The sequence below is a fragment of the Thalassophryne amazonica genome, chromosome 13, assembly GCF_902500255.1.
Source record: "Thalassophryne amazonica chromosome 13, fThaAma1.1, whole genome shotgun sequence".
Lineage (NCBI taxonomy): Eukaryota > Metazoa > Chordata > Actinopteri > Batrachoidiformes > Batrachoididae > Thalassophryne > Thalassophryne amazonica.
In genome coordinates this window covers 49,437,369-49,454,498 of record NC_047115.1, presented here as the reverse complement: position 1 = coordinate 49,454,498, position 17,130 = coordinate 49,437,369, and the positions used below count along the sequence as shown (strand labels likewise).

General features: G+C 41.0%; 1 protein-coding gene across 2 annotated transcripts in view; it reads left to right on the top strand.

Annotated features, from left to right (window-relative positions):
* The window catches only part of psme4a (proteasome activator subunit 4a), a 102,585-nt gene extending 85,885 nt beyond the window's left edge, over positions 1 to 16,700 (top strand). For both annotated transcript variants that reach the window (XM_034184291.1, XM_034184292.1), the window contains 6 exons: positions 1,499 to 1,584; positions 1,868 to 1,996; positions 2,694 to 2,849; positions 13,543 to 13,705; positions 13,821 to 13,954; positions 15,373 to 16,700. In XM_034184291.1, the coding sequence (XP_034040182.1) occupies positions 1,499 to 1,584; positions 1,868 to 1,996; positions 2,694 to 2,849; positions 13,543 to 13,705; positions 13,821 to 13,954; positions 15,373 to 15,507 (803 nt within the window). In that variant the 3' untranslated portion in view covers positions 15,508 to 16,700. The remainder of the gene's footprint in view (positions 1 to 1,498; positions 1,585 to 1,867; positions 1,997 to 2,693; positions 2,850 to 13,542; positions 13,706 to 13,820; positions 13,955 to 15,372) is intronic.
* Positions 16,701 to 17,130: the final 430 nt, after the last annotated feature.

The window sequence follows — 17,130 nt, the reverse complement described above, 5'->3', positions numbered from 1 at the left end:
TTTCGAACCTACATTGTTTATAAATGTAACTATTAAATTCATTCTAGCATTTTTCTAACATTTAAATTCTCTCTAAATATTTTACTTGGCGAAATTAATATTATTTTAAGTAGTATTAGTAGTTGTAGTAAAAAAAGGCTTCAAAACTGGACCTTTAATCTAGGGGTGTTGTGAGGGGGGCACATCCCTCCCCCACGCCCCCATCCCATCTGGATTCGCCCCTGCTTTGGCGTTTGAGCACAAAGAATGGATAACATTTATTTATGCAGAAAACGTGACCAGATTTACAGGTAAGAAAGTTTTATTGTGTTTTCACATCATGTGGTCCTCAGAAAGAGAGTTTAGGTGCATTTGAGTGGAAAATAGCGTTAGTTGTTGACGCGTCGCGGAGGATCAGCTGTTTTTAACGAGACGATACAGAGCGGCTCAGCTCTAAATAAAGGAGGAAAAAAAAGTATAAAAATGTCTTTGTAAAGCTCAGTGCAGGTGTGCTGATCACCGCGCTTTAAGAGGAGACGACGAGTCGAGCAGCTGCAAAAAAAAACGTGGATGAAAAGCTCACAGCTCACTTAAAGTGGGCAGTTCAGTCGAACCCCGACCTCCTGCCCACAGACCAAGTTTAATGCTGCTATCGACCCACAATGAAAAATAATAGTAACGCACAGTGACATGGAGAAGTAACTTTAATCTGATTACTGATTTGGAAAGATTAACGCGTTAGATTACTCGTTCCTAAAAAAAGTGGTCAGATTAGAGTAACGCGTTACCGGCATCACTGCCCGTCACTGGCAGGTGAACAGGCAGTAGAAAGAGCCACGCACAGACAAACAAAATGTATGTCCTGCTGGCCTACATTATGGATGAGAACTCAGGCAGCGACCGTTGACGGTCAGAAAACACCAGATGAGGCTCAAGTGGGTGTCGCAGTGAACAATGAAGACTCACACAGACGGTAGTGCCGACAGATCATGAAAATACTCCAAAGTGAAAGCAATTGCACAGTCAAATTAATCAAAAAACCATAAAATAAGTTACTAGCGAGCAGCGGCAGCAAGTTGTGCCAGCATTTACTCGTCCGCCATGTACCTTATCATGTGACTTAATGCACATATATTAACCTTTATCAGTATTGGCTCTCGATAAACCATATTCCGCATGCATGGATCACTTCAGAGTCCAGGAGGACACAAGTGGAAGAAAAGAAAGCAAGGAAAAAAGAGTGAGCTGTTCTGCCTAGGTCTCCTCCCCCTAGTGGATTCAACTGACCTCAAGTCAGCAAGATATGTGCAGCCAAGATTGGACACATCAGCCATGTCCGAAAATTCCAACAAAGCCACTGACAGTACTTGTAGAAGGCGATCATCTTAGGTCTTGTGGAATAACAGATATAGATCAAGCTTTTACATGATCCTCAGATGTTTGTTTAAAAATTGATGTTTGGAGTTAAGGATGTCTTCTCCATTGTTGATGACACACTTCTGTTTTTGCATTACTGTAGTGCTTAAGTGGCTGATTGCGAGTGCTGGACGCTCTTTTTCCACTCCTGTCACAGAACAGCTGCGGTTCCTTCCCCTCCTCTTCAAGGTGAAACAGTCTTGCTAGATTTGTTCTTGAATTCATGCCCTGCTGTAACTTCATCACCAGTAATGCTTATCAATATTTCCAGAGTATAAGTCGCACTTGTTAAAAAAAAAGCCCATGTATGTTGCACCGGAGTATAAGTTGCAGGACCTCCCAAGCTAGTACAAAAACTGCAAGTTATACTCCAGAAAATGTGGTACTTTTTTCTGAATGTCCACAGATTGTCACCCTTATTAATTTGCTTCATGTCTCTGGCCTGTTCCTCGTGTGCCTGTACGTGTACCAGATTGCTCCTGTTGAGAACGATGACAGTTATGATGAACTGAAAAGAGATGCAAAGACCTGTTTGTCACTGATGTCTCAGGGACTCCTTTACACAGAGCAGATCCCCATGGTTCTCAGCGCCCTACACAAGGTGAGTCATCTGGCAGCTGTGGCTGGTGTAACACTCTCACTTGCCTTACTTTTAACTGGACCTTTTACAGATCCACTCATTTCATAACAGAAATGATCTAGCAAAAACAAAATTAAGTCCCTTTGGCTGCTCCCTTTTTTTTTTTTGTTTTTTTTGCACACGGGGTCACAACATCAAATCCGAGGTGGATCTGCATGTTGAATTGGCACAAGTTGTACGCCAGATGCCCTTACTGACGCAACTCCATAAAAAGGATTTACAGAGGAGTGTTTTATTTATTTATTTAGATTTGTGTTACACGCTGAGCAATTTGTGATGTGTTGTCATTAAACATATTCAGCATCACATTGTTTAAAGCTCTATGAAGAATAGATTTAATTGGAAAATGAAACGTTTATCTGTGATTGGTCTGCACAAACTAGCATTACAGCAACAAAGATAATTTAAGCTTAAAATAGAGCATTAACCAAAGTATTATGCAAAGTCCAATTTGAAGCAGAGTAATTTGAGATTATTCATTTATATTTCACACATGTACCCTCAGTCTGCTTGCGTTCTTTCAAAATTTGTATTTTCAAAATTAGATGAGGTCTGTAGAATAAGAAAGAATAAAAAAACAATGGACGTTCCTCTCATGATGCAAATATTTAGATCAAAGTCTGCTTTTGAATTGTGATGGGTCTCTTGTGTGTTGCAGATTTCAAGCAGTAGCTCCTGGCATGCTCGCTACACGGTGCTAACATATCTCCAGAGTATGGTATTTTACAACCTGTTCACCTTCATGAGTGACCAGAAAGCAGTGAATGATGTCCGTGCACTGGTGGTACAGCTTCTGGAAGATGAGCAGCTAGAGGTAAGAACAAGCATTTGATAAGACATGGTTACAGGTATAAAGCTCATATCGCAAATGGTAGTTGCTATAGTTAAGACATATTTCTGCACATGCCCAGTGGTAGTGCATGGTTCTCCGACACTCTAAGCGACTACAACAGAAGCAAGTAGTACTAACAATGTGTTGCAATACCGGCGTAATTACCAGAGATGCAACAGAGCTGTACGAGGGCAAGAGAAGAATTTGACATCAAAGTTCAGATTACTGCTACATATACTCTGCACATCTTATCTCAGGTAGGTAAAATTATGCCATAAACAATGAATCCAATCAAAATCAGCCCAATTAAGACTTTTTTAAAATTTATAGGTGTCTATAAAATAAACCCAGTTAAGCGGAAGTCATCAAATAAGTGCACGCACATTATCTCTGCTTTGCTTTGCTCTCTGCTTGTGCCACCTCTTACAGAACAGTAAAAGTTGGCGCTCACAGCTGACATGGTAAGAGACTGAAGACCACATCACTTCAGATACACACATTCTGTTTCTGATGAATGGCACTTGTGATATGACCGTCCTACTGGTCAGTCAGATAGCGATTTCCACAAAAGTAAACAAGTTCTTTCCTTTCCTTGTTGTCATGTACTTTTCTCTGTTTACACACTGTTTACAGGGGTGGAGCCAGAGAGGTGATGCTCTCCTCTCATTAAAGGTCTACTTTTGAAAACATTTCAAACACATTTTTTAAATATGACGACAATAGTGGTAAATAGATTGCAGGTATGTACTGCTTTGACCATAAAATGTGCTTTACCATGATACGTCATATCTACCTGCCAATGGCAGGGTGCTGCCATGCAAGGTGCTCACTACACACCAGGAGTAACTTGGGGATTAAAGACCTGGCCCAGTGTAATATCGAGGAAAATAGCATATATTGGATCTGGACTGTATCAGCATATATTCTATATTAGATGACATGGATCGGCGGGGTGAAAAACGAAAGCCTGATTGAGGCAAAATGATCACACCCCACTCCCCAAACACTCACATAGAGTTAAGGGGCACACCCTTCAGTCTTGTCAGTTTCGACTCTGCTGTTGCTGTGAGCTCATCGCCAAAGTCTTCAACACTTGAAGTGCTTGAAAAAAAAATGCTATTGGTTCTGTTGTAGCCACTGCGTGTTGGAACACCATGCACACCGTATTTACCACTGGGTATGCACAGAAATGTCTTGTACCTGTTGTCACTACCACAGGTTTTATTCCTGTAGTCACATTCCAAAGATGAAGCAAATTTACACCAGTATTAGGCCTGTCCTGTCACGATAGCCATTTTTGTTGGAGGATAAATTGTTCCAGAAATAATTTCAATAAAAGACAGTGCTGTAAGCTTTATGTGACTGATAATAAAGGTACACCCTTTCAGAGAGTTAGGAACTTTTAGTTCTTAAGAATTTTCAGATCTTGGAATTGGAATGTGAAAAATGTTAACATATGTTAAATGAACAAATATGTGAACAAAAATTCCACTTAAATAATATGTTAATTTGTCAAAAACAGGTTATATTCACTTTATTTGCTTCACTGTAGCTCTGTGCATGGCTGAGTAGCCTCAGCTCCACCCATGGTGAAATTCAAGAGTGCGGCCGACAGCTACATTTAAATACTTCAAGATTGTATGCACAATTCTCAGCAAACTTTACTGCCATTGTTAAATGTCTTCGCTGTTCTTTTTACCTAGGGTTATGTCTTGCTTGAAATAATTGGCTACACTGTCCCTGTGATTTTCTGTGGATACTGCTCTTTCTCACCTGTTAATGTAAGGTTTCATGAAATATGCACAAATCTAGATGAAATTAATGCAGTGCTGCACATAAAAGATTAGGGATGGGTATTGATAAGATTTTAGCGATATCAATACCATTATCGATTCCGCTTATTGATTCCCTTATCGATACCTCTTGTGAATTTTCTGTGTACTAAAAGTAGGCTTTACAGGTTTTCTATGTTAGCAACATTTTAATGAGTCTTAAAGTCAATAAATGTGAAAATGGTCATTGGATCCTTAACCTCTGGACATAATAAACTCTACTTGGTGGATCCTTGATCTCTGGACATAAATAGAAATAAACAAGTCTGTAGTTATTGTCAAAAGCATTTCCTTTCAGACATTATTGGCATGAGCGTCTTTCCATATGTCTAAGCTGAACTGTTGCAGCTGGCTGTGCTGAACATCAGGATGTAATTCATAAAGAATGCAGGACGTCTCATTTTGGGAGGGAAAAAATGTTTTAGTCGATTTTAGTTTATTGTCTGTATTACAACATTTGGAAAGAGGTGTCATTTTATTTAAAGCGGCAATTCGTTTTGAAGTTATTAATTCTGACCGGACTCTGTCTCGGCAGAGAGCCATGCTGCGTTTGGAGCTGTGCGAACAGAACGGAAGACGATTCTCGTTTCTTGACTGCAACAAGACAAGAGTCCCAGTTAGTGACTTTAATTCACACAAAAGTGACTCACGATTGACATATTTTAATGACTTTGGGGGGGGGGGGGTAAGATGCAGACTTTCCGCTTCTAAAGAGCAGCGAATCAAAGAACCAATGAGCCAGCGGATCGAAGCATTAAGCATTGCTTCATTGTTTCACGCTTCAAACTGGAGTCGGGCTGCAGAAATGGTTGATTACAGACCTGCTGCAGGATCTGCAATCAATGTAGAGAAATGATCATTTTCCCGACAAACACCCTCAAAAACAGCGGCTGCTCTGAAGGAACAATAAGGGAATCATTAAGCAAAAAGACTATTGCTATCAGTGGATTGAATTATTTCTTAACGATTCCCAAAAAGAACCAGTTCTCAATACCAAACCCTATAAATGATACTATAGATTCTATGAAATGAATGCTAAAGGGCTATGGGCTAAAGTGCTATAGTATTGAATGCCATGTTGTTTATTCTGGCATCATGCTGGTGACATTATGTAACCAAAGATGTATGTGTATACAATTGGCCATATCAAGGTCAGAAAAAAATGAGATCATGCCCGCAGTAAGTCTATACTGTAAATATCGTGACAGACCTAATGATACAGATGTTAGTTGGCATATCTGAGGTCAGCCAGGTTTAACTGATATGCATATCCACAATAGTAGCATAGCCTCGGTGTGACTGGTATTCACACACCAAAATGAGGCTGTGTGTAATAGGGTAGTCCTCATATTGCAGAGTTTTAGAATTGAATACTCTGACCCCCTGAATAGGTTTGTCAGGCTGAGCGGAGATGAGGCATAGACAGAGGCTGGACACAAATGCAGGCTCTCAGACTGGATGTGTGAGTAAAAAGGATGGTCTTTATTACAAGCAGGGGTTCGGCAACAGGAAGACAGTCCACGGAGCAAAAGTTCCAGGCGAGGACGAGACTGAGGACGTGGTCAGAAACTAGCAGGGTCTGTACACGAGCAAGCTGGGTTTTCCGAGCAGAGGCAAAAACAGAGTCAGATAAACAGAGCAGAGTCAAAACACGGCAAGAACAAAAACTAAACAAGACAAAGTGCTGGTAAGTGATGAGCATCATCGACAAACGAGCAGTGAGGGAATGAACAGACGCAGTTTAAATAAAGAAGGCGGTGACAGGAAAACAAAGTGCACGTGAGGACGAAGGATCTGGAAGGGGGGGGGGGGGGGCGTGGCTGGCAGATGAGGAACAGGTGCAAAGAATGAAAGAAAATGCAATGCAAGCAAACCAAAAAAACTAAGTTCTCAACAGAGAAAAACGAGACGTGCCAAAGGCAGAAAATAATAAACGTGAGCAAAGCAAAAGGGGGAAAAACCAGGAGAGAATGTGACTCAGCAAAGTGGGAAAACCAGGAGATCAATAAAAATAAAAAGAACTGGAACAGAGCTGACACTGAATAAAATAGAAATAAGTGTAATGACAATGCAAAATACAAATAGGAAATCAATAAATAACACAATCCAATACTAAACACTGAAGATGAAAAATAAGCAAAACCTGTGACTAAACATGATGTAAAGAATGTGAAAAGCTAAAGTAACATACAATAAAATAAAAGATGACCAAGAATGAAACGAGTGACAAAGAAAAGCAATTAAAGACTTAACCAAAAATGCAATGCATGAGAACCAAGACTAGGAACACAGAATAATACATAAACATGAATTATCAGAAACATACAAGAAATATACAAGCGGCCAAGCAAACAAACAAAGTCAAGAATGGGCTAAACTGAAGGAAAAATAAAGGAAACAAAGACCGGAACCCAAATAGGACAGAAGCATGACAAGGTTCCAACTTGCTGTGTAACATTTGGTTTGTATAAATTAATTTTTAGAGGTAGCTCCAAATCATAGAAATTTTGGTATTTTCTGCTATATAACACTATATAAACTAAAGCTTAATGGTGCCCCAACCCATTTTAAACAACATATCAAAAGTCCAGATGAATCCTCCTGGCGCTCACTCAGAAATTCAAAATGGCCTGATTTTCAAGCTTTAGTTAGTATAATATTATATAACTCTGTGATCCACAATGAGTGACAAGTTGCGGTATAGATACCATGAAGAAAACATCACTTACTAATGCTCGTATTTCTTAAAAAGTTGCATAAACGTCATCTTCATGTTTTGTCAGGAAGTTGTTCTAAAACACTGCATGTCTACAGCAGATTGTGACAAAGCAGGACAAATGAAAAGAGAGGACTTCAGTTCAGTGACACAGTTTAGCTTTGTGCCTGACTGTTGTTAATATGCAGGACTGCAAGGTTAGAAGAAAATGAGGTAGGAGTAGATTGTTAGTTTGTATAGGAACACTAATCTTTGAACCTTGAATTAAGCCAGATCTAACTCTACATATGAATATGTGCACTGCTGCTCTGCACATGATGCATGACCAATGATCTGGAATCCAGAAGTGCCACCAAATGGACAAGAGTATGTTGCAGTAGAATGGCATAATCCAGAAAACAAATAAGGGTAAAATGACCTTGATGGGGACAACTAGTGACTAAACCTGGGTTCATGCATGTCAGTCACAGAGAGCTGAGAGATGAACAGATGTCTGTTGAACTGACTATAGATACATTATCAAGCTATTGACAAAACATGCTGCTCATACTATTATGCTGTCTTTCAGTTTCACTGTAATGATTCAGCACTCTCCCCCCGGCACTTTACTCTCTTCCTATCTCTGGTTCTCTTGCTGTTGCTATGGAAACCATGGGCTGCAGCAATGTGTTGCTATGGATCTAACGTTCAGTCTGAAGAAGGATGGAGGGAGATGGATGCGGGTGGCCATTTTTGCTTTGTTTCTTTATCTTAAAGTGCAGTTTACATTCGTCAAGATTTGATTCAAGTTTGGACTGTTTGACAATTGTCTTTAGTCTTATTGAAAACTAGATATTTACTAAAAATTAGAGGTGCACCGATCAGGATTTTTTAGGCCGATCACCGATCACTGAAATTTTGATCGGCCGATACCGATCAAGTACATACGAGGTCTGTCCATAAAGTATAGGTCATTTTTATTTTTTTCAAAAACTATATGGATTTCATTTATATGTTTTTACGTCAGACATGCTTGAACCCTCGTGCGCATGCGTGAGTTTTTCCACGCCTGTCGGTGACGTCATTCGCCTATGAGCACTCCTTGTGGGAGGAGTCATCCAGCCCCTCGTCGGAATTCCTTTGTCTGAGAAGTTGCTGAGAGACTGGCGCTTTGTTTGATCAAAATTTTTTCTAAACCTGTGAGACACATCGAAGTGGACATGGTTCGAAAAATTAAGCTGGTTTTCAGTGAAAATTTTAACGGCTGATGAGAGATTTTGAGGTGACACTGTCGCTTTAAGGACTTCCCACAGTGCGAGACGTCGCACAGCGCTCTCAGGCGGCGTCATCAGCCTGTTTCAAGCTGAAAACCTCCACATTTCAGGCTCTATTGATCCAGGACGTCGTGAGAGAACAGAGAAGTTTCAGAAGAAGTCGGTTTCAGCATTTTATCCGGATATTCCACTGTTAAAGGAGATTTTTTTAATGAAAGACGTGCGGACGGGTCCGCGCGTCGGCTCGCAGCTGCCGCGACACTCCGCCACAGGAAAAACACCTCTGTTGGAAGCCTTAAGGACAAGTTGGAACATGTTCAGCTGTTAAACAATTTCTCATATACTCACTCCACTGAAAGGCATCAAAAGCCGCCTGGATTTTACAAATGGTTATCAACACGGAGGTGTTTTTCCCGTCCGCACGTCTTTCATTAAAAAAATCTCCTTTAACAGTGGAATATCCGGATAAAATGCTGAAACCGACTTCTTCTGAAACTTCTCTGTTCTCTCACGACGTCCTGGATCAATAGAGCCTGAAATGTGGAGGTTTTCAGCTTGAAACAGGCTGATGATGCCGCCTGAGAGCGCAGTGCGACGTCTCGCACCGTGGGAAGTCCTTAAAGCGACAGTGTCACCTCAAAATCTCTCATCAGCTGTTAAAATTTTCACTGAAAACCAGCTTAATTTTTCGAACCATGTCCACTTCAATGTGTCTCGCAGGTTTAGAAAAAATTTTGATCAAACAAAGCGCCAGTCTCTCAGCAACTTCTCAGACAAAGGAATTCCGACGAGGGGCTGGACGACTCCTCCCACAAGGAGTGCTCACAGGCGAATGACGTCACCGACAGGCGTGGAAAAACTCACGCATGCGCACGAGGGTTCATGCATGTCTGACGTAAAAACATATGAATGAAATCCATATAGTTTTTGAAAAAAATAAAAAGGACCTATACTTTATGGACAGCCCTCGTATTTGGACCATGCCCAAAATAAGAATATAGGTCTAATGTACGAGGTCTGTGAGAAAAGTATCGAACCTTTGGCTGGGGGGAAAAAAACTGGCTTACCTGGAGCGTTGGAAACCTAATCACTCTCGAAGTAGTCTCCTTGGGACTCCACACACTTCTCCCAGCGGTGTCGCCACTGTTGGAAGCATTCCAAAAACGCCTCTTTCGGAATGGCGTGCAGCGCCGCCGTCGTTGCAGCCATGATGTCCTCCCTCGTCTCAAAACGCATTCCTTTTAATGGTGTTTTGATTTTTGGGAACAGCCAGAAGTCGCAAGGGGCCATGTCAGGAGAGTATGGAGCCTGTGGAACCACAGGAGTTTGGTTTTGAGACAAAAAAGTCCGAATTAAATTGGAGGAATGAGCTGGCGCGTTGTCGTGATGGAGGCGCCTTTATTTACTGTGGCCCACAACTCCCGTCTCTTGCGCCTTACAGCATCACGGAGGCGACGGAGGACATCTCTGTAATACTCCTTCATTACTGTTTGACCCTGTGGTGCGTACTCGTGGTGTACCACACCACGGGAGTCAAAAAAAACAGTCAGCATAACCTTCACGTTGCTGCGCACTTGGCGCGCCTTCTTCGGTTGTGACGACGTGGAATGCTTCCACTGTGACGACTGGAACTTGGTTTCCGGGTCGTACCCGGGACTCATCACCGGTTATAATGGTGTCCATAAAACTGAGACTTCCACACGGAGGTGCTTTTGCTCCGCCGTCAGCAACCTCGGCACGAACTTCGCAGCCACTCGCTTCATGTCCATATCTTCTCTAATAATGGAATGTGCCGAAAAAGTACTTATGTCCACTTCCTCCGCAATTTCTCGGATGGTCACTCGACGGTCCCGCATCACCACAGCGTTCACTTTGGAAATGATCTCCTCATTTTGGGACATCGATGGTCGGCCGGAGCGCGGCTTGCTCTCCACCGTTACGCGTCCGTCTTTAAACCGGTTGTACCACTCCTTAATCCGTGTGGTGCTCATGGCTTCATCCCCGAAAGCCGTCTATTTTTCGAATTGTTTCCGCTTGGCTGTCGCCAAGTTTCTGGCAGAATTTAATGCAAAAGCGTTACTCCAAGCGTTCCGCCATTTTCCGCACAAACGGAACTCCGACGAAGGGGGTGGAGCACTCCTCCCGCAAGGCGTGCTCACAGGCAAATGACGTCACCGACAGGCGTGGAAAAACTCACGCATGCGCACGAGGGTTCAAGCATGTCTGACGCAATCACACGTGATTCAAATCCATATGGTTTTTAAAAAAAATAAAAAGGTACGATAGTTTAATCACAGACCTCGTATAGGACTATTTTTGCATTAAAACTTAATGATGAAAACAAAAAACATGCATTCAAATAAAGACACTAGAATAAACTGCCAACTTTTGTTTTATTACACTGACTTTGTTCTACCAGCAAGCTTTTCTTTTCCATGTTTCATGTTGCTCAGGTTACAGCCTACAGAACGTTGAGAATGTAAAATACAGCCCTCATTCTATGGGGTTAAAAGGGTGATCTACAAATAATCATTGATTTGCAAATGTGTTCAGATATCCACAAATGCAAATTTCATATTTGTAACTTGTAAATTGGTCTTTGCAAATAATGTTGTATTTGCAAATATAAAACTTAATTTGTAAAAAAAAAAAAAAAAAAAAAATTACATTTGTAAAACTGGAAATTGTATTTGTGAATTGAGTTTCAGCCTTTGTGGATCACCAGTTACTCGCATTCATCGCTTTCCTCTGTGACGTAATTTTGAGACATTCTTTCTCAACATTTCTCAACATTGATTACAGACCCTGCAGCGGGTCCGTAATCAACTTTTCTGCAGCACGGCTTTGCTTTGAACCTGGAACCAATTGAAGCAGTGGTTCGCAGATTGAAGCAGTGCTTCGATCTATTGCTTCGTTTATTCTTTCTTTCTTTCGCTTAATTTTCCCCCGCTAAAACCCTAAAGAGCATACGTCTGTGAGTATTATTTACCTTTTTTATGTTAAACCGACCTGTTATGGTCTTCTGAAACAGTTGATAGATGTATTTTATAACTTAAAAACGGGAGTGATGCTAACGCGTTAGCATGTCTATGGCGTTTTCAATGTTAAAAGTTAGCATTAAGCAGTTGCAGCTGTCATCACATTCGGGTGCATTTGTTTTCAAATTGTAATTTTTTTAAATTTATTTTTGTTTATATATTAATAATCTAATGATTATTATATACAGTATATACTTATTATATACAATTTTAGAGAAAGAGACAAAAAGAACCTGAATAGAAACACAACAGAAAATATAAAACCAACTAACAATGAAAGTAAATAGATATAGAAAAAGAAGTAAATAAGTGTTTCCTGTAAACACCTAGTGACTCTTACACCTCCACTTCATCCCTGTCTTATTTACGTTTAATGACAGCTTGTTTCGGTCAAACCATATGTTCAATTTAATTTCTTCAGTGATTTCCTCCATTTCATCCCTGTAAAGCCTACTTTTAGTACAAAATTCACGAGGTATTGATAAGGGAATTGATAAGGAATCGGATCAATAAGCAGAATTGATAATGGCATCGATATTGATAAAATCTTATCAGTACCCATTCCTAGTAGTGAGACAACCTATGCTGTACGGCTTAGAGACTGTGACACTAAGAGGAGGTGATGGTCTAGTGGCTAAGCGTTGAGCTTGAGACCAGAGGATCCTTGGTTCAAATGAAGGAAAATCACTTAGGGCCCTTAGGCAAGGAATGAACATATCAGAGGGACAGCTCAGGTAGGACGGTTTGGTTGAGATGGTTTGGACATGTGCAGAGGAGGGACCCAGGGTATATAGGAGAAGGATGCTGAGGATGAGGCAGGAGGAGAAGAGGGATGCCAAAGAGGAGGTTTCAGAATGTGCTGACAGAGGACATGCTGGTGGTTCGTGTGACAGAGAAAGTGACAGAGGACAGAGTGAGATGGAAATGATTGAGCTGCTGTGGCAACCCCTAACGGGAGCAGCAGAAAGAAGAAGATATGAATGAGATATACCTGTTCCACAAGGCTAAGTACAATAACTTCAGTTTTATCTGAATTTCAAAGCAGGAATTTAGAGGTCTTCCATGTCTTTATGTCTGTAAGACAATCCTGCAGTTTAACTAATTGGTGTGTGTCCTCTGGCTTCATGGATAGATAAAGCTGGGTATCATCTGCGTAACAATGAAAATTTAAGCAATACCGTCTAATAATACTGCCTAAGGGAAGCATGTATAAAGTGAATAAAATTGGTCCTAGCACAGAACCTTTTGGAATGCCATAATTAATCTTAGTCTGTGAAGAAGACTCCCCATTTACATGAACAAATTGTAAACTATTAGATAAATATGATTAAACATGCATGTGATTTCTTAGTTCATTTTTAATGAATTAGCAAAAATGTAAAAAAATATATATTTTTCTTAAGTTTTCATTACGGGGTGTTGTGAGTAGAATTTTGAGGGGAAAATATGAATTTACTTCATTTTTTAATAAGGCTGTAACATAAAATGTGGAAAAAGTGAAGTGCTGTGAATCCTTTCTGGATGCACTGTATTTAGATGACCTTTGTACAGCCTTATTGTTTTTGTGTGCCTGCACGAAACAACTGTGTTGCCTTATTATAATGGGAAGATGAGTTATGTTAAAATGCATTTCAAGCTATTTCAATTGAATTTAGCATGCAAACACAGTTTTATGTTCAGCTTCAGCAATTTGTGAGCATGAAGTGCATGAGTTACTTCAACATTTTGCTGGAAACAAGGGCAACTTTTAAAAAAAAAAGGGAAAAAAAATGCTGGAATAACTGCATCAATGTTCCACATTCATCGCCCCTTCCTCCTCTTGCGTTTCTTTTACAGGTAAGAGAGGTGGCTGCCACGACTTTGAGCGGCTTCCTTCAGTGCAACTTTTTGTCCATGGATGCTTCCATGCAGGCACATTTTGAAGCTCTCTGCAAGACTTGTTTGCCCAAGAAGAAGAAAAGGGAGCTGGGATCTGTCATGGACACCATACCCTCTGCCGGTGTGTTCATTTTAGTAAATTCAAAATGCGTGTAGTTTTAGCTGATGTGTGATAAAGTACACAATATGCCATACTCTCCTGTCTTAATCTTATTCCTTCCTGTTCGTTTGTGTAGACCTGGTGCGGCGCCACGCTGGTGTTCTGGGCTTGAGTGCTTGTATTCTGTCCAGCCCATATGACGTGCCCACCTGGATGCCCCAGCTGTTAATGGACCTGAGCGCACACCTTAATGACACACAACCCATAGAAGTATGTGCAGACAACAGCAGTAGCCTTGTATTATTCATGGGGTCGATTAGACCTGTACAGTATGAAGTCATTTTAAAAAGGCTTTGATTATTTTAGATAAGACTGGTTTACAGATAAAAAGATGTGAAGATTCATGATGAGTGAAAGGGGGCACTGTTTTTCTTAATATGAGGTGAACATAAACAGAAGTAGAGGGCCCCTCAGTGAGTGCATTTCTCCAGCAGACGTGGGTATTTAGGACTCAAGGTTCCCAAACATTTATTAATTTACTTTAGAGGTATTTTTCCCATTTTTCTAGCATTCTACCCTTGTAATGTCACAAAGACCTGATCGGGATAGATGCCAGAACTTTTACTAACTTTCTCAGTCATTTGGAGGAGATGATTGGGGAATAACCCCGTTGTGCCCGATGATTTGCGGGCATTCATGCTAGTTATACAGTCGCAAATTGAGCTATTTGCAACCGTATAACAGCATTGGACATCCGCAAATTGTCAGGCACAAGGGGTTTTTTCCCATTCTAATCCAATTCCATGTTTGCACAGTTTATTTTTCTGTAGGTCAGGGGTGCTCAAGTTCGGTCCTCGAGAGCTACCTTCCTGATACTCTTGTTTCCCTGCTCCAACACACTTGAATCCAATGAAAGGCTCATTAAAAGTCTGCTAACGAGTCTTTCATTGAATTCAGGTGTGTTGGAGCAGGGAGACAACTAAGAGTATCAGGAAGGTAGCTCTCAAGGACCGAACTCGAGCACCCCTGCTGTAGGTAATTTGATCTGCGAGGCTTACCGTGAGGCAGCGTCACTCCAACAGAGGTCAGGGTGCGGAGTAATCCGTCAAATGTGAACATCCATCAGATGTTAAATGGTAATTCTGTATCAGAATCCATGTTGATACCTTCGTATGGTAGCTTAAATACACCTATTTTGGCGGCGGCGGTACGTGACTTTCTCTCGCTCTCAGCTGACAGCACGCGCGGCCGGTGTACTGTCGAATTGTGTGTCTCGTCGCATAAATCGACAGTTCCCAACAATACTGCGCATGCGTGCGCCGTTGTGCGGAGGACAGGAATGATATTCAACAGGAATGAGATCTCGTCAGAACACCAGTCAGGTCGTAGAGTAATACATCCAAATGTAAAATGGTTGAATATTTTTTCACTTTGACCCTGATATTATGCGGTCTGAAATCTCACATGATAAACCAGTCAAATTTGTGGAAATTGGATTAATTGGCTTAGAATAATGGTTGGTCATTACTAAGTACAGCAGCAGCTTTGAGGTCTACGAGTGCATGTCCTCTGTTTAATTCTGCCGTAGCACAAATATTTCTTTTTAATCATTTGATGTCAGATTTATCAAAGGTGTCGAACGTCAACATCAGACTTCTCCTTTAATGTCTCATGTTGTGGTCTTACAGATGACTGTGAAGAAAACATTGTCCAACTTCCGGCGCACTCATCATGACAACTGGCAGCAGCACAAGCAGCAATTCACAGATGACCAACTGCTAGTCTTAACCGACTTACTGGTCTCCCCTTGTTACTATGCCTAAGACAGGTGCAGAATTTTCACCCTCGCAATCTCAACGTACTCAATAGAGAAAGAAAAAAAATGAAAATAACTGAACGTGCATGCAGGCACATCCATGAAGACATTCAGCTTAATTTGCATCTGTTTCTGAAAGCCTTCAGTGTTTAGGGAAAGATGAAGCTGTAAAATGGTAATTTTCTCTCATAGAAGAGACATTTTCAAGACCCCTCCTCTTTTTAAACATCAGTTTGGGATAATCCCAGATGATACCTGCATTATCAAAGAGGCTCAAGTTCTTTATTGAGGACTAATTGTGGCACATATATAATGATTTATGTTTAGCTCTCATTTCTACTATACTTAATATTTAAGAATGAATCGAAGCAGGGCCAAATGTCCTGCAGTTTGTAACATTTCTGTACAGTTTTTTCCTTTGGTTTTTTAACCTTTTGATTTTTTTTTTTTTTTTTTTGCGAACGTGTGCTTTTGTTCAAGCGTATGTTTGTGCGTATGCATTAGATTGGATCTGTGAAAACGTCTGCAGGTGTCAACATTTCTCAGGATTATTTCCCAAGCTTCGACTCTGAGCCAACACAGTGTCCGTTATTGGACATACTCTGTACCATCTTCGACTAATAAGGTGTTCCTTAGAAGCCACCAGAGAAATGATTTAAAAAAGAAATCCGACATCTTCAGGCTTTAACTGCAACATGCTGTTTTTGTGGCCGTTGGATCTTTAGACACAGTTACATGCATCATGCTATGGCAAATAATGCACAGGTATATTTATTTATTTATTTGGCTGTTTGAAGTGCTAAGTTTAAACTCATCATTGAGGATATTTCTTAGAGTACATGGTTATGCTGAAGCGATGGAGTCTGCTCTTATAAAGATGAGAGAAGAAGCTCCCCACTGCTGCACGACGTGATCTGAGCACAAGTTCTGTAATGGTTTCTGTGTCTCAGTGGAAGACCGTATACAAAATGCCTGTCTTTAGTTATAATTCTGATTTACATTGTTCTGAAACACCAGAAGGTTAAATTATTTTTATTTTAATATGTTCTCCCCAATGACTTGAATTCAGTCTATAGCTTTGAAGCATTTAGTACAGTACCTCACTTGTGTATAGTGTAGTGCCAAAACTGCAGGGTTTTTTTTTTTTTTAAAGATACACTGTTTGCTTAATGAATGATAGAATAAAATGTTTTACAGCAAGAGTTTTTGATTTGTTTATTTCGTCTGCATGACCAAGAATATATTTTAAAACAGTCAGAAAATCACTCATCACTCACCTTTTCCTGCTTTTCCGGGTTTGGGTCGCGGGGGCAACAGCTCCAGCAAGGGACCCCAGACTTCCCTTTCCCGTGCCGCATTGACCACCTCTTGACTGGGGGATCCTGTGGCATTCCCAGGCCAGTGCAGAGATATAATCTCTCCACCTAGTCCTAGGTCTTCTCCCGGGTTGCTTCCCAGATGAATGTGCGCGGAACACCTCCCTCAGGAGGTGCCCAGGAGGCATCCTTACCAGATACCCGAACCACCTCAGCTGGCTCCTTTCAACACAAAGGAGCAGCGACTCTACTCCGAGCTCCCCACTGATGACTGAACTTCTTACCATATCTCCTAAGGGAGACACCAGCCACCC